Raw genomic sequence first — 26,593 nt, forward strand, 5'->3', positions numbered from 1 at the left:
ATATGGAGTATTATAAGTCACTGATTATACCCAGGGATGTGGAGTATTATAAGTCACTGATTATACCCGGGGATATGGAGTATCATAAGTCACTGATTATACCCAGGGATGTGGAGTATTATAAGTCACTGATTATACCCAGGGATGTGGAGTATTATAAGTCACTGATTATACCCAGGGATATGGAGTATTATAAGTCACTGATTATACCCAGGGATGTGGAGTATTATAAGTCACTGATTGTACCCGGGGATATGGAGTATTATAAGTCACTGATTATACCCAGGGATATGGAGTATTATAAGTCACTGATTATACCCGGGGATGTGGAGTATTATAAGTCACTGATTATACCCAGGGATGTGGAGTATTATAAGTCACTGATTATACCCAGGGATATGGACTATTATAAGTCACTGATTATACCCAGGGATGTGGAGTATTATAAGTCACTGATTATACCCGGGGATGTGGAGTATTAGAACAGTCATGTGACTTACGCTCAATGAGGAACAGCAGACAGACCACACCCATAACTGCAATAATCAGCCCAGGGACCACGAAGGACATCCCCCAACAGGACGACACCCAGAACCCTGCAATGAAGGACCCCAAGATGTTCCCCACCGACGTGTGCGAGTTCCAGACTCCCATAATGAGACCTCTCCTGAGAGAAAACAGATGAACAGTCACTATATGGAGACTTCTAATACAGAGAGAAGACAGGACCAGTCACTATATGGAGACTTCTAATACAGAGAGAACACAGGACCAGTCACTATATGGAGACTTCTAATACAGAGAGAACACAGGACCAGTCACTATATGGAGACTTCAAATACAGAAAGAAGACAGGACCAGTCACTATATGGAGACTTCTAATACAGAGAGAAGACCGGACCAGTCACTATATGGAGACTTCTAATATAGAGAGAATACAGGACCAGTCACTATATGGAGACTTCAAATACAGAGAGAAGACAGGACCAGTCACTATATGGAGACTTCTAATACAGAGAGAAGACAGGACCAGTCACTATATGGAGACTTCTAATACAGAGAGAAGACAGGACCAGTCACTATATGGAGACTTCTAATATAGAGAGAAGACAGGACCAGTCACTATATGGAGACTTCTACTACAGAGAGAAGACAGGACCAATCACTATATGGAGACTTCTAATACAGAGAGAAGACAGGACCAATCACTATATGGAGACTTCTAATACAGAGAGAAGACAGGACCAGTCACTATATGGAGACTTCTAATACAGAGAGAAGACAGGACCAGTCACTATATGGAGACTTCTAATACAAAGAGAAGACAGGACCAGTCACTATATGGAGACTTCTAATACAGAGAGAAGACAGGACCAGTCACTATATGGAGACTTCTAATATAGAGGTGTATGTTGCTGCTCCACATTGATTCTGGTACTTACCGTCCTTTCCCAAACCAGTTCCCGATGCAGGTGACTACACTCGGCCATCCTGTGGTCTGCACCAAACCGTTCATCACCTGAAAATGGAGAGAAACATGAAGTCACCTGACCCCGAGTGGTGGCCCCCTGACATACAGCAGTGACCCTGAGTGGTGGCCCCCTGACATACAGCAGTGACCCCGAGTGGTGGCCCCCCTGACATACAGCAGTGACCCTGAGTGGTGACCTGCTGGCATACAGCAGTGACCCCGAGTGGTGGCCCCGCTGGCATACAGCAGTGACCCTGAGTGGTGGCCCCCTGACATTCAGCAGTGACCCTGAGTGGTGACCCCTTGACATACAGCAGTGACCCCGAGTGGTGACCCCTGACATACAGCAGTGACCCCGAGTGGTGGCCCCCTGACATACAGGAGTGACCCCGAGTGGTGGCCCCCTGACATACAGGAGTGACCCCGAGTGGTGACCTGCTGGCATACAGCAGTGACCCTGAGTGGTGACCCCTTGACATACAGCAGTGACCCTGAGTGGTGACCTGCTGACATACAGCAGTGATCCTGAGTGGTGACCTGCTGACATACAGCAGTGACCCCTTGACATACAGCAGTGACCCAGAGTGGTGACCCCTTGACATACAGCAGTGACCCCTTGACATACAGCAGTGACCCTGAGTGGTGACCCCTTGACATACAGCAGTGACCCTAAGTGGTGACCTGCTGACATACAGCAGTGACCCTGAGTGGTGACCTGCTGACATACAGCAGTGCCCCTGAGTGGTGACCTGCTGACATACAACAGTGCCCCTGAGTGGTGACCTGCTGACATACAGCAGTGATCCTGAGTGGTGACCTGCTGACATACAGCAGTGACCCCTTGACATACAGCAGTGACCCTGAGTGGTGACCCCTTGACATACAGCAGTGACCCTAAGTGGTGACCCCTTGACATACAGCAGTGACCCTGAGTGGTGACCCCTTGACGTACAGCAGTGACCCTGAGTGGTGACCCCTTGACATAAAGCAGTGACCCTGAGTAGTGACCCCTTGACATACAGCAGTGACCCTGAGTGGTGACCTGCTGACATACAGCAGTGACCCTGAGTGGTGACCTGCTGACATACAGCAGTGATCCTGAGTGGTGACCTGCTGACATACAGCAGTGACCCCTTGACATATAGCAGTGACCCTGAGTGGTGACCCCTTGACATAAAGCAGTGACCCTGAGTGGTGACCTGCTGACATACAGCAGTGACCCTGAAAGGTGACCCCTTGACATACAGCAGTGATCCTGAGTGGTGACCTGCTGACATACAGCAGTGACCCCTTGACATACAGCAGTGACCCTGAGTGGTGACCCCTTGACATACAGCAGTGACCCTGAGTGGTGACCTGCTGACATACAGCAGTGACCCCTTGACATACAGCAGTGACCCTGAGTGGTGACCCCTTGACATACAGCAGTGACCCTGAGTGGTGACCCCTTGACATACAGCAGTGACATGAGTGGTGACCTGCTGACATACAGCAGTGACCCTGAGTGGTGACCCCTTGACATACAGCAGTGGCCCTGAGTGGTGACCCCTTGACATACAGCAGTGACCCTGAGTGGTGACCCCTTGACATAAAGCAGTGACCCTGAGTAGTGACCCCTTGACATACAGCAGTGACCCTGAGTGGTGACCTGCTGACATACAGCAGTGACCCTGAGTGGTGACCCCTTGACATACAGTAGTAACCTTGAGTGGTGACCTGCTGACATAAAGCAGTGACCCCTTGACATACAGCAGTGACCCCTTGACATACAGCAGTGCCCCTGAGTGGTGACCTGCTGACATACAGCAGTGACCCTGAGTGGTGACCTGCTGACATACAGCAGTGCCCCTGAGTGGTGACCTGCTGACATACAGCAGTGACCCTGAGTGGTGACCCCTTGACATACAGCAGTGACCCTGAGTGGTGACCTGCTGACATACAGCAGTGACCCTGAGTGGTGACCTGCTGACATACAGCAGTGCCCCTGAGTGGTGACCCCTTGACATACAGCAGTGACCCTGAGTGGTGACCTGCTGACATACAGCAGTGACCCTGAGTGGTGACCTGCTGACATACAGCAGTGACCCGAGTGGTGACCCATATCATACAGGGCTACTTTATCACTACAACAGAAGACAAACAACAAAAAAATGAACTAATCCTCAAAGGCAACAGAAATGTAAACCAAGAGTGATGGGCGGAGCCTTAAGGTGACCAAGAAAACATTTCAGAGTAAATTATGAATCATGTCCCAGACAAGGAGACACTCCGCCCCTTTACTGCCTCTACTATAAAGCCAACATCTGAGACGTGGAGCCCCAAGGGAGGAGAGGGCTGGGGGGAGAGGGGGGAGAGGGGCTGGAGGTTAGAGGGGGAGAGGGCCGAGAGGGGCTGGAGGTTAGAGGGAGGAGAGGGGCTGGAGGTTAGAGGGAGGAGAGAAGGCTGGAGGTTAGAGGAGGGAGAGGGGCTGGAGGTTAGAGGAGGGAGAGGGGCTGGAGGTTAGAGGGGGGGGAGAGGGGCTGGAGGTTAGAGGGAGGAGAGAGGGCTGGAGGTTAGAGGGAGGAGAGAAGGCTGGAGGTTAGAGGAGGGAGAGGGACTGGAGGTTAGAGGGGGGAGAGGGGCTGGAGGTTAGAGGGAGGAGAGAGGGCTGGAGGTTAGAGGGAGGAGAGAAGGCTGGAGGTTAGAGGAGGGAGAGGGGCTGGAGGTTAGAGGGGGGAGAGGGAGGAGAGGGGCTGGAGGTTAGAGGGGGGAGAGGGTCTGGAGGTTAGAGGGAGGAGAAAGGGAGGAGAAAGGGCGGAGAGGGGCGAGAGGGGCTGGAGGTTAGAGGGGGGAGAGAGGGCTGGAAGTTAGAGGGAGGAGAGAGGGCTGGAATTTAGAGGGAGGAGAGAGGGCTGGAAGTTAGAGGGAGGAGAGAGGGCTGGAATTTAGAGGGAGGAGAGAGGGCTGGAAGTTAGAGGGGCTGGAGGGAGGGGAGTAGAAGGCTGGAGGGAGGGGAGTAGAAGGCTGGAGGGAGGGAAGAAAGGGCTTGAAGTTGGAGGGGCTGGAGGTTAGAGGGAGGAGACGGCAGGAAGTTAGAGGAAGGAGAGAGGGCTGGAGGTTAGAGGGGCTGGAGGGAGGGGAGTAGAAGGCTGGAGGTTAGAGGGGCTGGAGGGAGGGAGGAAAGAGCTGGAGGTTGGAGGGGCTGGAGGGAGGGAGGAAAGGGCTGGAGGTTGGAGGGGCTGGAGGTTGGAGGGAGGGAGGAAGGGGCTGGAGGGAGGGAGGAGAGGGCTGGAGGTTGGAGGGGCTGGAGGGAGGGAGGAAAGGGCTGGAGGTTGGAGGGGCTGGAGGGAGGGAGGAAAGGGCTGGAGGTTGGAGGGGCTGGAGGTTAGAGGGGCTGGAGGTTAGAGGGGCTGGAGGTTAGAGGGGCTGGAGGTTAGAGGGGCTGGAGGGAGGGAGGAAGGGGCTGGAGGGAGGGAGGAAAGGGCTGGAGGGAGGGAGGAAAGGGCTGGAGGTTAGAGGGGCTGGGAGGAGAGGGCTGGAGGTAGGGAGGAAAGGGCTGGAGGTTGGAGGGGCTGGGAGGAGGGGGCTGGAGGAGGTGATTGGACTTGGTGGCCTGGTGTGTAGAGGACCTTTCCTCACTCTTTCGCACACTGTTTGATGGTCGTCCTCACGATCTGGACCCTGGGGTCAGTAATTTACTCCAACAAGAAACTCTCCAATATAGACAGGGCAAGAAAGACTTCCACATAGGGCAGGAATTGTGGGGTCGGCCTTGATCTCCCATCTAATTTATAGGGCATTAGAGTTTAGAGAGTTTCTTATTGGAGTAAATTACTGACCCCAGGGTCCAGATCGTGAGACCGACCATCAAACAGTGTGCGAAACCTTATAGAAGAGTAAAGGGTGTAAGTGATCTGTAGAGACTATTGACTGTTCTGGAGATTGGAGGTGGAGCTGTAGAGAACTATTGACTGTTCTGGTGATTGGAGGTGGAGCTGTAGAGAACTATTGACTGTTCTGGAGATTGGAGGTGGAGCTGTAGAGAACTATTGACTGTTCTGGAGATTGGAGGTGGAGCTGTAGAGAACTATTGACTGTTACGGTGATTGGAGGTGGAGCTGTAGAGAACTATTGACTGTTCTGGTGATTGGAGGTGGAGCTGTAGAGAACTATTGACTGTTCTGGAGATTGGAGGTGGAGCTGTAGAGAACTATTGACTGTTCTGGTGATTGGAGGTGGAGCTGTAGAGAACTATTGACTGTTCTGGTGATTGGAGGTGGAGCTGTAGAGAACTATTGACTTACGGTGATTGGAGGCGGAGCTGTAGAGAACTATTGACTGTTCTGGTGATTGGAGGTGGAGCTGTAGAGAACTATTGACTGTTCTGGTGATTGGAGGTGGAGCTGTAGAGAACTATTGACTGTTCTGGAGATTGGAGGTGGAGCTGTAGAGAACTATTGACTGTTCTGGAGATTGGAGGTGGAGCTGTAGAGAACTATTGACTGTTCTGGTGATTGGAGGTGGAGCTGTAGAGAACTATTGACTGTTCTGGTGATTGGAGGTGGAGCTGTAGAGAACTATTGACTGTTCTGGTGATTGGAGGTGAAGCTGTAGAGAACTATTGACTGTTCTGGTGATTGGAGGTGGAGCTGTAGAGAACTATTGACTGTTCTGGTGATTGGAGGTGGAGCTGTAGAGAACTATTGACTGTTCTGGTGATTGGAGGTGGAGCTGTAGAGAACTATTGACTGTTCTGGTGATTGGAGGTGGAGCTGTAGAGAACTATTGACTGTTCTGGTGATTGGAGGTGGAGCTGTAGAGAACTATTGACTGTTCTGGTGATTGGAGGTGAAGCTGTAGAGAACTATTGACTGTTATGGTGATTGGAGGTGGAGCTGTAGAGAACTATTGACTGTTCTGGAGATTGGAGGTGGAGCTGTAGAGAACTATTGACTGTTCTGGAGATTGGAGGTGGAGCTGTAGAGAACTATTGACTGTTCTGGAGATTGGAGGTGGAGCTGTAGAGAACTATTGACTGTTCTGGAGATTGGAGGTGGAGCTGTAGAGAACTATTGACTGTTCTGGTGATTGGAGGTGGAGCTGTAGAGAACTATTGACTGTTCTGGTGATTGGAGGTGAAGCTGTAGAGAACTATTGACTGTTCTGGTGATTGGAGGTGGAGCTGTAGAGAACTATTGACTGTTCTGGTGATTGGAGGTGGAGCTGTAGAGAACTATTGACTGTTCTGGAGATTGGAGGTGGAGCTGTAGAGAACTATTGACTGTTCTGGAGATTGGAGGTGGAGCTGTAGAGAACTATTGACTGTTCTGGAGATTGGAGGTGGAGCTGTAGAGAACTATTGACTGTTCTGGTGATTGGAGGTGGAGCTGTAGAGAACTATTGACTGTTCTGGTGATTGGAGGTGGAGCTGTAGAGAACTATTGACTGTTCTGGTGATTGGAGGTGGAGCTGTAGAGAACTATTGACTGTTCTGGTGATTGGAGGTGGAGCTGTAGAGAACTATTGACTGTTCTGGTGATTGGAGGTGGAGCTGTAGAGAACTATTGACTGTTCTGGTGATTGGAGGTGGAGCTGTAGAGAACTATTGACTGTTCTGGAGATTGGAGGTGGAGCTGTAGAGAACTATTGACTGTTCTGGAGATTGGAGGTGGAGCTGTAGAGAACTATTGACTGTTCTGGAGATTGGAGGTGGAGCTGTAGAGAACTATTGACTGTTCTGGAGATTGGAGGTGGAGCTGTAGAGAACTATTGACTGTTCTGGTGATTGGAGGTGGAGCTGTAGAGAACTATTGACTGTTCTGGTGATTGGAGGTGGAGCTGTAGAGAACTATTGACTGTTCTGGTGATTGGAGGTGGAGCTGTAGAGAACTATTGACTATTACGGTGATTGGAGGTGGAGCTGTAGAGAACTATTGACTTATGGTGATTGGAGGTGGAGCTGTAGAGAACTATTGACTGTTCTGGTGATTGGAGGTGGAGCTGTAGAGAACTATTGACTGTTCTGGTGATTGGAGGTGGAGCTGTAGAGAACTATTGACTGTTCTGGTGATTGAAGGTGGAGCTGTAGAGAACTATTGACTATTACGGTGATTGGAGGTGGAGCTGTAGAGAACTATTGACTGTTCTGGTGATTGGAGGTGGAGCTGTAGAGAACTATTGACTGTTCTGGTGATTGGAGGTGGAGCTGTAGAGAACTATTGACTGTTCTGGAGATTGGAGGTGGAGCTGTAGAGAACTATTGACTGTTCTGGAGATTGGAGGTGGAGCTGTAGAGAACTATTGACTGTTCTGGTGATTGGAGGTGGAGCTGTAGAGAACTATTGACTGTTCTGGAGATTGGAGGTGGAGCTGTAGAGAACTATTGACTGTTCTGGTGATTGGAGGTGGAGCTGTAGAGAACTATTGACTGTTCTGGTGATTGGAGGTGGAGCTGTAGAGAACTATTGACTATTACGGTGATTGGAGGTGGAGCTGTAGAGAACTATTGACTTATGGTGATTGGAGGTGGAGCTGTAGAGAACTATTGACTGTTCTGGTGATTGGAGGTGGAGCTGTAGAGAACTATTGGAACTATTGACTGTTCTGGTGATTGGAGGTGGAGCTGTAGAGAACTATTGACTGTTCTGGAGATTGGAGGTGGAGCTGTAGAGAACTATTGACTGTTCTGGTGATTGGAGGTGGAGCTGTAGAGAACTATTGACTGTTTTGGTGATTGGAGGTGGAGCTGTAGAGAACTATTGACTGTTCTGGTGATTGGAGGTGGAGCTGTAGAGAACTATTGACTGTTCTGGAGATTGGAGGTGGAGCTGTAGAGAACTATTGACTGTTCTGGTGATTGGAGGTGGAGCTGTAGAGAACTATTGACTGTTCTGGTGATTGGAGGTGGAGCTGTAGAGAACTATTGACTGTTCTGGTGATTGGAGGTGGAGCTGTAGAGAACTATTGACTGTTCTGGTGATTGGAGGTGGAGCTGTAGAGAACTATTGACTGTTCTGGAGATTGGAGGTGGAGCTGTAGAGAACTATTGACTGTTCTGGTGATTGGAGGTGGAGCTGTAGAGAACTATTGACTGTTCTGGTGATTGGAGGTGGAGCTGTAGAGAACTATTGACTTACGGTGATTGGAGGTGGAGCTGTAGAGAACTATTGACTGTTCTGGTGATTGGAGGTGGAGCTGTAGAGAACTATTGACTGTTCTGGTGATTGGAGGTGGAGCTGTAGAGAACTATTGACTGTTCTGGAGATTGGAGGTGGAGCTGTAGAGAACTATTGACTGTTCTGGTGATTGGAGGTGGAGCTGTAGAGATCTATTGACTGTTCTGGTGATTGGAGGTGGAGCTGTAGAGAACTATTGACTGTTCTGGTGATTGGAGGTGGAGCTGTAGAGAACTATTGACTGTTCTGGTGATTGGAGGTGGAGCTGTAGAGAACTATTGACTGTTCTGGAGATTGGAGGTGGAGCTGTAGAGAACTATTGACTTATGGTGATTGGAGGTGGAGCTGTAGAGAACTATTGACTGTTCTGGTGATTGGAGGTGGAGCTGTAGAGAACTATTGACTGTTCTGGTGATTGGAGGTGGAGCTGTAGAGAACTATTGACTGTTCTGGAGATTGGAGGTGGAGCTGTAGAGAACTATTGACTGTTCTGGTGATTGGAGGTGGAGCTGTAGAGAACTATTGACTGTTCTGGTGATTGGAGGTGGAGCTGTAGAGAACTATTGACTGTTCTGGTGATTGGAGGTGGAGCTGTGGTAACTTATATGTCTGACGTCTTGTGTCAGTGATGGATGAAGCTTCTTTTCTTGGGCTATTAGCACATTTGGGGGGGGGGGGTGTCCTAGACGGGAGGGTGGTGGCAGCTGGCAGGGCTCAGGGACTATCATAGCTGCGAGGACAAACACTGAGGAGGTGTGAACAAGGGCAAATATGGCACTGATGGTCCCCCTGGAGGTGTCCATAGGAAGGCGACAGAATGACCCAGATATCACCAGGTCCAGCACAAAAGATATTGTAGAAGCCACGGGACCCGGGTCTACAAAGCGGCCATAATGACCCATGTGACATCTCACTAAGATGACCTGGGTGGGGGGGGGGGGGGGGTTCTATAGGAGGAATGACCCACTAATTAAAGAGGGTGGGGGCAAAGGGCAGATAGGACCAGGGGGTGGGGGTGGCATGGGAGGAATGACCCCCAGACTACAGGGGGGGAGGGGGGCACAGGGCAGATTTATACCAGGGACAGATGGGGACTGGAAAGGTAGGGGACGGATGTGACCCCACAAGGCTTATATAAGAGCTCCTCCTCCTCTTCTACCTCTTCCCTCCTCTTCTTGCTCTTCTTCCTTCTCCCCATACCCTCCTCTTCCTCCTCCTCCTCCTCCTCCTCTACCTCTTCCCTCCTCTTCTTGCTCTTCTTCCTTCTCCCCATACCCTCCTCTTCTTCTTCCTCCTCCTCCTCACAACCCCCCCCCCCCCCCCCCACACACACACACACACAGAGGCCCGTCGCTACAGGACAGGCAAACCAAGCAATTGCTTGGGGCCCCGAGCTGGCTGGGGGGTCCTGAGCAGAGCCGATACATGCTCGTCCTGTAGCGACAGGGCAATTCCCCCCATCACTATTAAGGACATCCCTGTGTACCGAAAAATCTTTTAACCGGGGGGTTACCCCTGTCCGACCCCACGTTAACTTTAAAAACGCAGGGGGTGACAAGAAGTAGCGCAGGCAGGGACATCACTGATGTCCCTACGTGCGCCCATGGCAACAGAGCGGAGCGGTGAGGAGGACGCGCGCGCATGGTAGGTAAGTGACCAGCGGCAAATCATCTTCAGTATTCTGACCACCGCTCCGGGGTCACGATCATAGGCTATGGGCCATAGCAGTAGATCGTGACCCCGGAGTGGTGGTCGGAATACTGAAGTGGGGCAGTAAAAACAGGCGTACAGCCTCCAGCCATACACTGTATATGGCTGAAGGCTGTATGTCTGGGGGACTACTGTATGCCGCACCTAATGTGTGTGGGGGGGGGGAACTCTGCCACACCTAATGTGGGGGGGGGGGGAACTCTGCCGCACCTAATGTGGGGGGGGGGGGAACTCTGCCGCACCTAATGTGGGTTGGGGGGGGACTCTGCCGCACCTAATGTGGGGGGGGGGGGGGGACTCCGGGAACACACGGATATGGTGCTCACCTGGATGATGATGTAGTACGTCAGGTTGTGGATGTTGTAGAAATATCCAAATCCAAAGAGTGCGGTGAAGAATCCGCTGGCCACCATCCCACAGGACAGGAAATAGCGGAGGGGCAACCGTTCTCCAATCATCCCACTGTGCGAGAGGAGGCCGCAAGGTCAGCTCTGCTACACCACACAACTAATATATATATATATATACACACACACACACATCTATACACATACATATATAGACTACACACACACATATACACATACACACGCCACACACACACATATACACATACACACGCCACACACACACATATACACGCCACACACACACATATACACATACACACGCCACACACACACATATACACATACACACGCCACACACACACATACACACGCCACACACACACATATACACGCCACACACACACATATACACATACACACGCCACACACACACATATACACGCCACACACACACACATATACACATACACACGCCACACACACACATATACACATACACACGCCACACACACACATACACACGCCACACACACACATATACACGCCACACACACACATATACACATACACACGCCACACACACACATATACACGCCACACACACACATATACACGCCACACACACACATATACACATACACACGCCACACACACACATATACACATACACACGCCACACACACACATATACACATACACACGCCACACACACACATATACACGCCACACACACACATATACACGCCACACACACACATATACACGCCACACACACACATATACACGCCACACACACACATATACACACGCCACACACACACATATACACGCCACACACACACATATACACATACACACGCCACACACACACATATACACGCCACACACACACATATACACGCCACACACACACATATACACATACACACGCCACACACACATATACACGCCACACACACACATATACACGCCACACACACACATATACACATACACACGCCACACACACACATATACACGCCACACACACACATATACACATACACACGCCACACACACATATACACGCCACACACACACATATACACATACACACGCCACACACACACATACACACGCCACACACACACATATACACATACACACGCCACACACACATATACACGCCACACACACACATACACACGCCACACACACACATATACACATACACACGCCACACACACACATATACACGCCACACACACACATATACACATACACACGCCACACACACACATATACACGCCACACACACACATACACACGCCACACACACACATACACACGCCACACACACACATATACACGCCACACACACATATATACACTACACAACTATCTCTCTCTATCTCTACTATATACCCCCCTCATCTACACCTCACACAGTATATACCTTGTATAGCCCCCAAACAGTATATACCCCTCATCTACACCTCACACAGTGTATATACCACCCTCATCTACACCCCACACAGTATATGCCTTGTATACACCCCACACAGTATATACCCCCCATCTACACCCCACGCAGTATATACCTTGTATACACCCCACACAGTATATACCCCTCATCTACACCCCACACAGTATACACCCCACACAGTATATACCCCTCATCTATACCTTACACAGTGTATATACCACCCTCATCTATATCCCACAAAGTATTTATACGCCCCTCATCTACACCCAACACAGTATATGCCTTGTATACACCCCACACAGTATATACCCCTCATCTACACCCCACACAGTATACACCCCACACAATATATACCCCTCATCTACACCTCACACAGTGTATATACCACCCTCATCTATACCCCACAAAGTATATATACGCCCCTCATCTACACCCCACACAGTATACACCTCCCACACACTTCAGTGCGGCCCATTGGGCACAGACCCCCTTATTACCTTAGGAACATCCCCACGGCGTATGCACAGAGGAAGGAATAGTCCAGGGCCCCGAGCAGCTGCTTATAATTCTTCTTATCTGGAGAAAGTGATGAAGACATCTCAGACACGATGGCAGGAGAATTCCCAACCTCAGGTAGATCAGAGCCAGAACTTACCGAAAGGAGCCCAGCCGCAGCGGGAGACATTGTGCAGCGGGGACGGCAACACCGGCCTCAAGATGACAAACTCGTTATAGCTGTGCGGCTCAACCTCATTGGGCTCAGAGCAGTGCTTGTGTAGTTCTCCCTGGAAAGAGCAACAAATATTAGGTAGGACCAACAACTGACCAGTCCTGGTGTCATCTAACCATCTACTGACCCACCAGACCCCTGTGGTCCATCTGATGACATGTCACCTGGTGTCCATCTATCCACATACTGCCCAGATCTGGCCAACGACTAACCATTCCATCTGGCCTCACCGGTCTTAACCAACCAACTACTTATCTTCAACTGTTTCCCCCAGTTACCAGGCAGTCTGTGACCATCTAACCAACCTCTAACTCCTCTATCTGTATCTGACCAGCTTACCCCAGACCCCTCTGACCACAGACGTAGCAGTGCTGGACCCAGCGGGCCCCTGGACTATCCAAGACCCCTCTGACCACAGATGTAGCAGTGCTGGACCCAGCGGGCCTCTGGACTCTATCCCAGACCCCTCTGACCACACGCATAGCAGTGCTGGACCCAGCGGGCCCCTGGACTCTATCCCAGACCCCTCTGACCACACGCATAGCAGTGCTCGACCCAGCGGGCCCCTGGACTCTATCCCAGACCCCTCTGACCACAGATGTGGCAGTGCTGGACCCAGCGGGCCTCTGGACTCTATCCCAGACCCCTCTGACCACACGCATAGCAGTGCTGGACCCAGCAGGCCCCTGGACTCTATCCCAGACCCCTCTGACCACACGCATAGCAGTGCTGGACCCAGCGGGCCCCTGGACTCTATCCCAGACCCCTCTGACCACACGCATAGCAGTGCTCGACCCAGCGGGCCCCTGGACTCTATCCCAGACCCCTCTGACCACAGACGTAGCAGTGCTGGACCTAGGGGGCCCCTGGACTCTATCCCAGACCCCTCTGACCACAGGCGTAGCAGTGCTGGACCCAGCGGGCCCCTGGACTCTATCCCAGACCCCTCTGACCACAGACGTAGCAGTGCTCGACCCAGCGGGCCCCTGGACTCTATCCCAGACCCCTCTGACCACAGACGTAGCAGTGCTGGACCTAGGGGGCCCCTGGACTCTATCCCAGACCCCTCTGACCACAGACGTAGCAGTGCTCGACCCAGCGGGCCCCTGGACTCTATCCCAGACCCCTCTGACCACAGACGTAGCAGTGCTCGACCCAGCGGGCCCCTGGACTCTATCCCAGACCCCTCTGACCACAGACGTAGCAGTGCTGGACCTAGGGGGCCCCTGGACTCTATCCCAGACCCCTCTGACCACAGACGTAGCAGTGCTCGACCCAGCGGGCCCCTGGACTCTATCCCAGACCCCTCTGACCACAGATGTAGCAGTGCTGGACCCAGCGGGCCCCTGGACTATCCCAGACCCCTCTGACCACAGACGTAGCAGTGCTGGACCCAGCGCGCCCCTGGACTCTATCCCAGACCCCTCTGACCACAGACGTAGCAGTGCTGGACCCAGCGGGCCCCTGGACTCTATCCCAGACCCCTCTGACCACAGACGTAGCAGTGCTCGACCCAGCGGGCCCCTGGACTCTATCCCAGACCCCTCTGACCACAGACGTAGCAGTGCTGGACCCAGCGGGCCCCTGGACTATCCCAGACCCCTCTGACCACAGACGTAGCAGTGCTGGACCCAGCGGGCCCCTGGACTCTATCCCAGACCCCTCTGACCACAGACGTAGCAGTGCTGGACCCAGCGGGCCCCTGGACTCTATCCCAGACCCCTCTGACCACAGACATAGCAGTGCTGGACCCAGGGGGCCCCTGGTCTCTATCCTAGACCCCTCTGACCACAGACGTAGCAGTGCTGGACCCAGCGGGCCCCTGGACTATCCCAGACCCCTCTGACCACAGACGTAGCAGTGCTGGAGCCAGCAGGCCCCTGGACTCTACCCCAGACCCCTCTCACCACAGACGTAGCAGTGCTGGACCCAGCGGGCCCCTGGACTCTATCCCAGACCCCTCTGACCACAGGCGTAGCAGTGCTGGACCCAGCGGGCCCCTGGACTCTATCCCAGACCCCTCTGACCACAGACGTAGCAGTGCTGGACCCAGCGGGCCCCTGGACTATCCAAGACCCCTCTGACCACAGATGTAGCAGTGCTGGACCCAGCGGGCCTCTGGACTCTATCCCAGACCCCTCTGACCACACGCATAGCAGTGCTGGACCCAGCAGGCCCCTGGACTCTATCCCAGACCCCTCTGACCACACGCATAGCAGTGCTCGACCCAGCGGGCCCCTGGACTCTATCCCAGACCCCTCTGACCACAGATGTGGCAGTGCTGGACCCAGCGGGCCTCTGGACTCTATCCCAGACCCCTCTGACCACACGCATAGCAGTGCTGGACCCAGCAGGCCCCTGGACTCTATCCCAGACCCCTCTGACCACACGCATAGCAGTGCTGGACCCAGCGGGCCCCTGGACTCTATCCCAGACCCCTCTGACCACACGCATAGCAGTGCTCGACCCAGCGGGCCCCTGGACTCTATCCCAGACCCCTCTGACCACAGACGTAGCAGTGCTGGACCTAGGGGGCCCCTGGACTCTATCCCAGACCCCTCTGACCACAGGCGTAGCAGTGCTGGACCCAGCGGGCCCCTGGACTCTATCCCAGACCCCTCTGACCACAGACGTAGCAGTGCTCGACCCAGCGGGCCCCTGGACTCTATCCCAGACCCCTCTGACCACAGACGTAGCAGTGCTGGACCTAGGGGGCCCCTGGACTCTATCCCAGACCCCTCTGACCACAGACGTAGCAGTGCTCGACCCAGCGGGCCCCTGGACTCTATCCCAGACCCCTCTGACCACAGACGTAGCAGTGCTCGACCCAGCGGGCCCCTGGACTCTATCCCAGACCCCTCTGACCACAGACGTAGCAGTGCTGGACCTAGGGGGCCCCTGGACTCTATCCCAGACCCCTCTGACCACAGACGTAGCAGTGCTCGACCCAGCGGGCCCCTGGACTCTATCCCAGACCCCTCTGACCACAGATGTAGCAGTGCTGGACCCAGCGGGCCCCTGGACTATCCCAGACCCCTCTGACCACAGACGTAGCAGTGCTGGACCCAGCGCGCCCCTGGACTCTATCCCAGACCCCTCTGACCACAGACGTAGCAGTGCTGGACCCAGCGGGCCCCTGGACTCTATCCCAGACCCCTCTGACCACAGACGTAGCAGTGCTCGACCCAGCGGGCCCCTGGACTCTATCCCAGATCCCTCTGACCACAGACGTAGCAGTGCCGGACCCAGCGGGCCCCTGGACTATCCCAGACCCCTCTGACCACAGACGTAGCAGTGCTGGACCCAGCGGGCCCCTGGACTCTATCCCAGACCCCTCTGACCACAGACGTAGCAGTGCTGGACCCAGCGGGCCCCTGGACTCTATCCCAGACCCCTCTGACCACAGACATAGCAGTGCTGGACCCAGGGGGCCCCTGGTCTCTATCCTAGACCCCTCTGACCACAGACGTAGCAGTGCTGGACCCAGCGGGCCCCTGGACTATCCCAGACCCCTCTGACCACAGACGTAGCAGTGCTGGAGCCAGCAGGCCCCTGGACTCTACCCCAGACCCCTCTCACCACAGACGTAGCAGTGCTGGACCCAGCGGGCCCCTGGACTCTATCCCAGACCCCTCTGACCACAGGCGTAGCAGTGCTGGACCCAGCGGGCCCCTGGACTCTATCCCAGACCCCTCTGACCACAGACGTAGCAGTGCTGGACCCAGCGGGCCCCTGGACTCCTCATAGTCATCACATCTCTTCTCCACTTACCTTGACTATAGTGATCGGCTTCCTGGACAGATGGAAACTGCAATAGAGCAGATAGGTCAGGAGCAAAACCAGAGCACGAAACCTAGAAGAGCAAAAAGAAAAGAGTTGGAACATTCCAGATAAAGTCATATACGATACAGGATCCCTACAGATAGTCCTATACCATACAGGATCCCTACAGATAGTCCTATACAATACATGATCCCTACAGATAGTCCTATACCATACAGGATCCCTACAGATAGTCCTATACCATACAGGATCCCTACAGATAGTCCTATACCATACAGGATCCCTACAGATAGTCCTATACCATACAGGATCCCTACAGATAGTCCTATACCATACAGGATCCCTACAGATAGTCCTATACCATACAGGATCCCTACAGATAGTCCTATACCATACAGGATCCCTACAGATAGTCCTATACCATACAGGATCCCTACAGATAGTCCTATATAATACATGATCCCTACAGATAGTCCTATACCATACAGGATCCCTACAGATAGTCCTATACCATACAGGATTCCTACAGATAGTCCTATACCATACAGGATCCCTACAGATAGTCCTATACCATACAGGATCCCTACAGATAGTCCTATACCATACAGGATCCCTACAGATAGTCCTATACCATACAGGATCCCTACAGATAGTCCTATACCATACAGGATCCCTACAGATAGTCCTATACCATACAGGATCCCTACAGATAGTCCTATACCATACATGATCCCTACAGATAGTCCTATACAATACAGGATCCCTACAGATAGTCCTATACCATACAGGATCCCTACAGATAGTCCTATACCATACAGGATCCCTACAGATAGTCCTATACCATACAGGATCCCTACAGATAGTCCTATACCATACAGGATCCCTACAGATAGTCCTATACCATACAGGATCCCTACAGATAGTCCTATACCATACAGGATCCCTACAGATAGTCCTATACCATACAGGATCCCTACAGATAGTCCTATACCATACAGGATCCCTACAGATAGTCCTATACCATACAGGATCCCTACAGATAGTCCTATACCATACAGGATCCCTACAGATAGTCCTATACCATACAGGATCCCTACAGATAGTCCTATACAATACAGGATCCCTACAGATACAGGATCCCTACAGATACAGGATCCCTACAGATACAGGATCCCTACAGATACAGGATCCCTACAGATACAGGATCCCTACAGATAGTCACATACAATACAGGATCCCTACATATAGTCATATACAATACGGGATCCCTACAGATCTGATCTCTGATCCCTGGTGGAGGTGCTGGCCCGGTATCAGTAGGTAATAATGGGAGAACTTACCACTGGTCCTTAGAAAATGAGAGGAAAAAGCGGATCCCAGGAGGCAGAGGGGCCATTTACTGTCCAGAGAGGGGAGAACGAGAGAGTCCAACTGGAAGAGAAAAGAAGAGTCAGTATGATGGGATCTCCAATACTGATCCCCACCAGATCTCCACCTCCATTACTGATCCCCACCAGATCTCTCCCTCAGATATGAATCCCCACCAGATCTCCACCTTCATTACTGATCCCCACCAGATCTCTCCCTCAGATATGAATCCCCACCAGATCTCCACCTCCATTACTGATCCCCACCAGATCTCTCCCTCAGATATGAATCCCCACCAGATCTCCACCTCCATTACTGATCCCCACCAGATCTCTCCCTAAGATACTGATCCCCACCAGATCTCCATCTCCAATACTGATCCCCACCAGATCTCTCCCTCAGATACTGATCCCCACCAGATATCCATCTCCAATACTGATCCCCACCGATCTCTCCCTCAGATACTGATCCCCACCAGATCTCCACCTCCAATACTGATCCCCACCAGATCTCCACCTCCAATACTGATCCCCACCAGATCTCCACCTCCGATGCTGATCCCCACCAGATCTCCTCCTCCGATACTGATCCCCACCAGATCTCCTCTTCCGATACTGATCCCCACCAGATCTATCCCTACAATACTGATCCCCACCAGATCTCTCCCTACAATTCTGATCCCACCAGATCTCTCTCTCCTATACTGATCCCCACCAGATCTCTCCCTACAATTCTGATCCCACCAGATCTCTCCCTCCGATACTGATCCCAACCAGATCTCTATATCATACTTATTACACATAGTGAGAATTACTCTCGGCATATAGGACAGAAGTTGTACTGTGCATTTCCCCTACAGACATTAAGAAGTTGTACTGTGCATTGTACAGTGCCCAGAGGGACAGACGTGCCCCAGTCACATGATGCAGCATGTGACATTTCCATCTACGTGTCAGGAAGATGGCGGTCAGCAGGACACACTCCAGGATGTGGTACAGGATGCGGCAGCAGCCAAGTGTGTCAGGCCGTGCGCCGCAGCCCTGGAGGATTGTGGGTAGACTGTGCGAGGCCCCTCCCCCCGGGTACAGGAAATGTCAGCCCCTCATATGTGACCAACATTACAAGTCATCACCGCCATCTTATAGGGGAAGTCAGAGGAATTAACCCTGAAATGTACAAATTCACCTTATTATATATAGAAGAGGGGCCCCCCACCCCCCAGATAATTATATAAAGGGCCCCCCCCCGCAGATAATTATATAAAGGGCCCCCTCAGAGGTAAGGATATAAAGGGCCCCCTCCTCAGGGATAATGATATAAAGGGCCCCCTCCTCAGGGATAATGATATAAAGGGCCCCCTCCTCAGGGATAATGATATAAAGGGCCCCCTCAGAGGTAAGGATATAAAGGGCCCCCTCCTCAGGGATAATGATATAAAGGGCCCCCTCCTCAGGGATAATGATATAAAGGGCCCCTCCTCAGGGATAATGATATAAAGGGCCCCCTCCTCAGGGATAATGATATAAAGGGCCCCCTCCTCAGGGATAATGATATAAAGGGCCCCTCCTCAGGGATAGTGATATAAAGGGCCCCCTCCTCAGGGATAATGATATAAAGGGCCCCCTCCTCAGGGATAGTGATATAAAGGGCCCCCTCCTCAGCGATAGTGATATAAAGGGCCCCCTCCTCAGGGATAATGATATAAAGGGCCCCCTCCTCAGGAATAATGATATAAAGGGCCCCCTCCTCAGGGTTAATGATATAAAGGGCCCCCTCCTCAGGAATAATGATATAAAGGGCCCCCTCCTCAGGGATAGTGATATAAAGGGCCCCCTCCTCAGGAATAATGATATAAAGGGCCCCTCCTCAGGGATAATGATATATAGGGCCCCCTCCTCAGGAATAATTATATAAAGGGCCCCCTCCTCAGGGATGATGATATAAAGGGCCCCCTCCTCAGGGATAGTGATATAAAGGGCCCCCTCCTCAGAGGTAATGATATAAAGGGCCCCCTCCTCAGGGATAATGATATAAAGGGCCCCCTCCTCAGGGATGATGATATATAGGGCCCCCTCCTCAGGGATAATGATATAAAGGGCCCCTCCTCAGGAATAATTATATAAAGGGCCCCCTCCTCAGGGATAGTGATATAAAGGGCCCCCTCCTCAGGGATGATGATATATAGGGCCCCCTCCTCAGGGATAATGATATAAAGGGCCCCTCCTCAGGAATAATTATATAAAGGGCCCCCTCCTCAGGGATAGTGATATAAAGGGCCCCCTCCTCAGGGATAATGATATAAAGGGCCCCTCCTCAGGGATAATGATATAAAGGGCCCCCTCCTCAGGGATAGTGATATAAAGGGCCCCCTCCTCAGAGGTAATGATATAAAGGGCCCCCTCCTCAGGGATAATGATATAAAGGGCCCCCTCCTCAGGGATAGTGATATAAAGGGCCCCTCCTCAGGGATAGTGATATAAAGGGCCCCCTCCTCAGGGATAATGATATAAAGGCCCCCTCCTCAGGGATAATGATATAAAGGGCCCCCTCCTCAGGGATAATGATATAAAGGGCCCCCTCCTCAGGGATAATGATATAAAGGGCCCCTCCTCAGGGATAGTGATATAAAGGGCCCCTCCTCAGGGATAATGATATAAAGGGCCCCCTCCTCAGGGATAGTGATATAAAGGCCCCCTCCTCAGGGATAATGATATAAAGGGCCCCTCCTCAGGGATAGTGATATAAAGGGCCCCCTCCTCAGGGATAATGATATAAAGGGCCCCCTCCTCAGGGATAATGATATAAAGGGCCCCTCCTCAGGGATAATGATATATAGGGCCCCCTGCTCAGGGATAGGGATATATAGGGCCCCCTCCTCAGAGGTAATGATATAAAAGGCCCCTCCTCAGGGATAATGATATAAAGGGCCCCTCCTCAGGGATAATGATATAAAGGGCCCCCTCCTCAGGGATAATGATATAAAGGGCCCCTCCTCAGGGATAATGATATAAAGGGCCCCTCCTCAGGGATAATGATATAAAGGGCCCCCTCCTCAGAGGTAATGATATAAAGGGCCCCCTCCTCAGGGATAATGATATAAAGGGCCCCTCCTCAGGGATAATGATATAAAGGGCCCCCTCCTCAGGGATAATGATATAAAGGGCCCCTCCTCAGGGATAGTGATATAAAGGGCCCCTCCTCAGGGATAATGATATAAAGGGCCCCTCCTCAGGGATAATGATATAAAGGGCCCCCTCCTCAGAGGTAATGATATAAAGGGCCCCCTCCTCAGGGATAATGATATAAAGGGCCCCTCCTCAGGGATAATGATATAAAGGGCCCCCTCCTCAGGGATAGTGATATAAAGGGCCCCTCCTCAGGGATAATGATATAAAGGGCCCCCTCCTCAGGGATAATGATATAAAGGGCCCCTCCTCAGGGATAGTGATATAAAGGGCCCCCTCCTCAGGGATAATGATATAAAGGGCCCCTCCTCAGGGATAATGATATAAAGGGCCCCCTCCTCAGAGGTAATGATATAAAGGGCCCCCTCCTCAGGGATAATGATATAAAGGGCCCCTCCTCAGGGATAATGATATAAAGGGCCCCCTCCTCAGGGATAGTGATATAAAGGGCCCCTCCTCAGGGATAATGATATAAAGGGCCCCCTCCTCAGGGATAATGATATAAAGGGCCCCTCCTCAGGGATAATGATATAAAGGGCCCCTCCTCATGTATAATGATATAAAGGGCCCCTCCTCAGGGATAATGATATAAAGGGCCCCTCCTCATGTATAATGATATAAAGGGCCCCCTCCTCATGTATAATGATATAAAGGGCCCCCTCCTCAGGGATAATGATATAAAGGGCCCCCTCCTCAGGGATAGTGATAGAAAGGGCCCCCTCCTCAGGGATAATGATATAAAGGGCCCCCTCCTCAGGGATTTTGATATAAAGGGCCCCCTCATCAGGGATAATGATATAAAGGGCCCCTCCTCAGGGATAATGATATAAAGGGCCCCCTCCTCAGGGATAATGATATATAGGGCCCCCTCCTCAGGGATAATGATATAAAGGGCCCCCTCCTCAGGGATAATGATATAAAGGGCCCCCTCCTCAGGGATAGTGATATAAAGGGCCCCCTCCTCAGGGATAATGATATAAAGGGCCCCCTCCTCAGGGATAATGATATAAAGGGCCCCCTCCTCAGGGATAATGATATAAAGGGCCCCCTCCTCAGGGATAGTGATATAAAGGGCCCCTCCTCAGGGATAGTGATAGAAAGGGCCCCCTCCTCAGGGATAATGATATATAGGGCCCCCTCCTCAGGGATAATGATATATAGGGCCCCCTCCTCAGGGATAATGATATATAGGGCCCCTCCTCAGGGATAATGATATAAAGGGCCCCTCCTCAGGGATAATGATATAAAGGGCCCCCTCCTCAGGGATAATGATATAAAGGGCCCCCTCCTCAGGGATAATGATATAAAGGGCCCCCTCCTCAGGGATAGTGATATAAAGGGCCCCCTCCTCAGGGATAGTGATATAAAGGGCCCCTCCTCAGGGATGATATAAAGGGCCCCCTCCTCAGGGATAGTGATATAAAGGGCCCCCTCCTCAGGGATGATGATATAAAGGGCCCCTCCTCAGGGATAATGATATAAAGGGCCCCCTCCTCAGGGATAATGATATAAAGGGCCCCCTCCTCAGGGATGATGATATATAGGGCCCCCTCCTCAGGGATAATGATATAAAGGGCCCCTCCTCATGTATAATGATATAAAGGGCCCCCTCCTCAGGGATAATGATATAAAGGGCCCCCTCCTCAGGGATGATGATATATAGGGCCCCCTCCTCAGGGATAATGATATAAAGGGCCCCTCCTCATGTATAATGATATAAAGGGCCCCCTCCTCAGGGATAGTGATATAAAGGGCCCCCTCCTCAGGGATAATGATATAAAGGGCCCCCTCCTCAGGGATAATGATATAAAGGGCCCCCTCCTCAGGGATAATGATATAAAGGGCCCCCTCCTCAGGGATGATGATATAAAGGGCCCCTCCTCAGGGATAATGATATAAAGGGCCCCCTCCTCAGGGATAGTGATATAAAGGGCCCCTCCTCAGGAATAATGATATAAAGGGCCCCTCCTCAGGGATAATGATATAAAGGGCCCCCTCCTCAGGGATAATGATATAAAGGGCCCCTCCTCAGGGATATTGATATAAAGGGCCCCTCCTCAGGGATAATGATATAAAGGGCCCCCTCCTCAGGAATAATGATATAAAGGGCCCCCTCCTCAGGGATAATGATATAAAGGGCCCCCTCCTCAGGGGTAATGATATAAAGGGCCCCCTCCTCAGGGATAATGATATAAAGGGCCCCCTCCTCAGGGATAATGATATAAAGGGCCCCCTCCTCAGGGATAATGATATAAAGGGCCCCCTCCTCAGGGATAGTGATATATAGGGCCCCCTCCTCAGGGATAGTGATATAAAGGGCCCCTCCTCAGGGATAATGATCTAAAGGGCCCCTCCTCAGGGATAGTGATCTAAAGGGCCCCTCCTCAGGGATAATGATATAAAGGGCCCCCTCCTCAGGGATAATGATATATAGGGCCCCCTCCTCAGGGATAATGATATAAAGGGCCCCCTCCTCAGGAATAATGATATAAAGGGCCCCTCCTCAGGGATAATGATATAAAGGGCCCCCTCCTCAGGGATGATGATATAAAGGGCCCCCTCCTCAGGGATAATGATATAAAGGGCCCCCTCCTCAGGGATAGTGATATAAAGGGCCCCCTCCTCAGGGATAATGATATAAAGGGCCCCCTCCTCAGGGATAATGATATAAAGGGCCCCTCCTCAGGGATAATGATATATAGGGCCCCCTCCTCAGGGATAATGATATAAAGGGCCCCCTCCTCAGGGATAATGATATAAAGGGCCCCCTCCTCAGGGATAATGATATAAAGGGCCCCCTCCTCAGGGATAGTGATATAAAGGGCCCCCTCCTGAGGGATAGTGATATAAAGGGCCCCCTCCTCAGGGATAATGATATAAAGGGCCCCCTCCTCAGGGATAATGATATAAAGGGCCCCTCCTCAGGGATAGTGATATAAAGGGCCCCTCCTCAGGGATAATGATATAAAGGGCCCCCTCCTCAGGGATAGTGATATAAAGGGCCCCCTCCTCAGGGATAATGATATAAAGGGCCCCTCCTCAGGGATAATGATATAAAGGGCCCCCTCCTCAGGGATAGTGATCTAAAGGGCCCCCTCCTCAGGGATAGTGATCTAAAGGGCCCCTCCTCAGGGATAATGATATATAGGGCCCCCTCCTCAGGGATAATGATATAAAGGGCCCCCTCCTCAGGGATAATGATATAAAGGGCCCCTCCTCAGGGATAATGATATATAGGGCCCCCTCCTCAGGGATAATGATATAAAGGGCCCCCTCCTCAGGGATAGTGATATAAAGGGCCCCCTCCTCAGGGATAATGATATAAAGGGCCCCTCCTCAGGGATAATGATATAAAGGGCCCCCTCCTCAGAGGTAATGATATATAGGGCCCCCTCCTCAGGGATAATGATATAAAGGGCCGCCTCCTCAGGGATAGTGATATAAAGGGCCCCCTCCTCAGGGATAATGATATAAAGGGCCCCCCTCCTCAGGGATAATGATATAAAGGGCCCCCTCCTCAGGGATAGTGATATATAGGGCCCCCTCCTCAGGGATAATGATATAAAGGGCCCCCTCCTCAGGGATAGTGATATAAAGGGCCCCCTCCTCAGGGATAATGATATAAAGGGCCCCTCCTCAGGGATAATGATATAAAGGGCCCCTCCTCAGGGATAATGATATAAAGGGCCCCTCCTCAGGGATAATGATATAAAGGGCCCCTCCTCAGGGATGATGATATAAAGGGCCCCCTCCTCAGGGATAATGATATAAAGGGCCCCCTCCTCAGGGATAGTGATATAAAGGGCCCCCTCCTCAGGGATAATGATATAAAGGGCCCCCTCCTCAGGGATAATGATATAAAGGGCCCCCTCCTCAGGGATAGTGATATAAAGGGCCCCCTCCTCAGGGATAGTGATATAAAGGGCCCCCTCCTCAGGGATAGTGATATAAAGGGCCCCCTCCTCAGGGATAATGATATAAAGGGCCCCAATTCCAAATTCCAGAGATAAGAAAGTTCTGTCTGAGACGTTATCACTTTAGATAAAGATGTAACCCCCCCCCCCCCCCATTCATATTGTTATTTTGGGGGGGGGGGTAGTTTACTTCTTTATCTAAAGTGATAACGTCTCAGACAGAACTTTGTCTCTTGCCCCCCCCCCCCGGGGGGTTTTGTTGTCTCATTAGGATTATACAGTGATCGGGGGTGGGGGTGACGCTCCTCAATGTTCCTGACGTTTACCATATAACACAAACAGCAATGTGCGAAAAAGATGGAAATGTCAACCCGAAGATCAGTCACCACCGCCGCCCCCCACTGATCACCGCCGCCCCCCCCCACTGATCACTGCCGCCCCCCACTGATCACCGCCGCCCCCCACACTGATCACCGCCGCCCCCCACACTGATCACCGCCGCCCCCCACACTGATCACCGCCGCCCCCCACACTGATCACCGCCGCCCCCCACACTGATCACCGCCGCCCCCCCCACTGATCACTGCCGCCCCCCACTGATCACCGCCGCCCCCCACACTGATCACCGCCGCCCCCCACACTGATCACCGCCGCCCCCCACACTGATCACCGCCGCCCCCCACTGATCACCGCCGCCCCCCACTGATCACCGCCGCCCCCCCCCACTGATCACTGCCGCCCCCCACTGATCACCGCCGCCCCCCACACTGATCACCGCCGCCCCCCACACTGATCACCGCCGCCCCCCACACTGATCACCGCCGCCCCCCACACTGATCACCGCCGCCCCCCACACTGATCACCGCCGCCCCCCACACTGATCACTGCCGCCCCCCACTGATCACCGCCGCCCCCCACACTGATCACCGCCGCCCCCCACACTGATCACCGCCGCCCCCCACACTGATCACCGCCGCCCCCCACTGATCACCGCCGCCCCCCACTGATCACCGCCGCCCCCCACACTGATCACCGCCGCCCCCCACTGATCACCGCCGCCCCCCACTGATCACCGCCGCCCCCCACACTGATCACCGCCCCCCCCCCACACTGATCACCGCCCCTCCCCACACTGATCACCGCCCCTCCCCCACACTGATCACCGCCGCCCCCCACACTGATCACCGCCGCCCCCCACACTGATCACCGCCCCTCCCCCACACTGATCACCGCCGCCCCCCACACTGATCACCGCCGCCGCCCCCACTGATCACCGCCGCCCCCCCCACTGATCACCGCCGCCCCCCCCACTGATCACCGCCGCCCCCCACACTGATCACCGCCCCTCCCCCCACTGATCACCGCCGCCCCCCCCACTGATCACCGCCGCCCCCCACACTGATCACCGCCCCTCCCCCCCACTGATCACCGCCGCCCCCCCACTGATCACCGCCGCCCCCCAC

At 52.7% G+C, this 26,593-nt stretch overlaps 1 protein-coding gene across 1 annotated transcript; it reads right to left on the reverse strand.

Moving 5' to 3' along the window:
- Positions 1–456: 456 nt before the first annotated feature.
- LOC130322573 (glucose-6-phosphate exchanger SLC37A1-like) lies at positions 457–18,996 on the reverse strand. Its single transcript, XM_056553106.1, has 8 exons — positions 18,846–18,996; positions 18,004–18,094; positions 16,652–16,733; positions 12,806–12,935; positions 12,648–12,726; positions 10,662–10,797; positions 1,443–1,519; positions 457–667 (listed from the first exon to the last, which is right to left on the reverse strand). The coding sequence occupies exons 2-8, from the start codon at positions 18,057–18,059 to the stop codon at positions 457–459; spliced, it is 771 nt and encodes a 256-aa protein (XP_056409081.1). The 5' UTR covers positions 18,060–18,094; positions 18,846–18,996.
- Positions 18,997–26,593: the final 7,597 nt, after the last annotated feature.

This window comes from Hyla sarda, unplaced genomic scaffold (assembly GCF_029499605.1).
Source record: "Hyla sarda isolate aHylSar1 unplaced genomic scaffold, aHylSar1.hap1 scaffold_236, whole genome shotgun sequence".
Lineage (NCBI taxonomy): Eukaryota > Metazoa > Chordata > Amphibia > Anura > Hylidae > Hyla > Hyla sarda.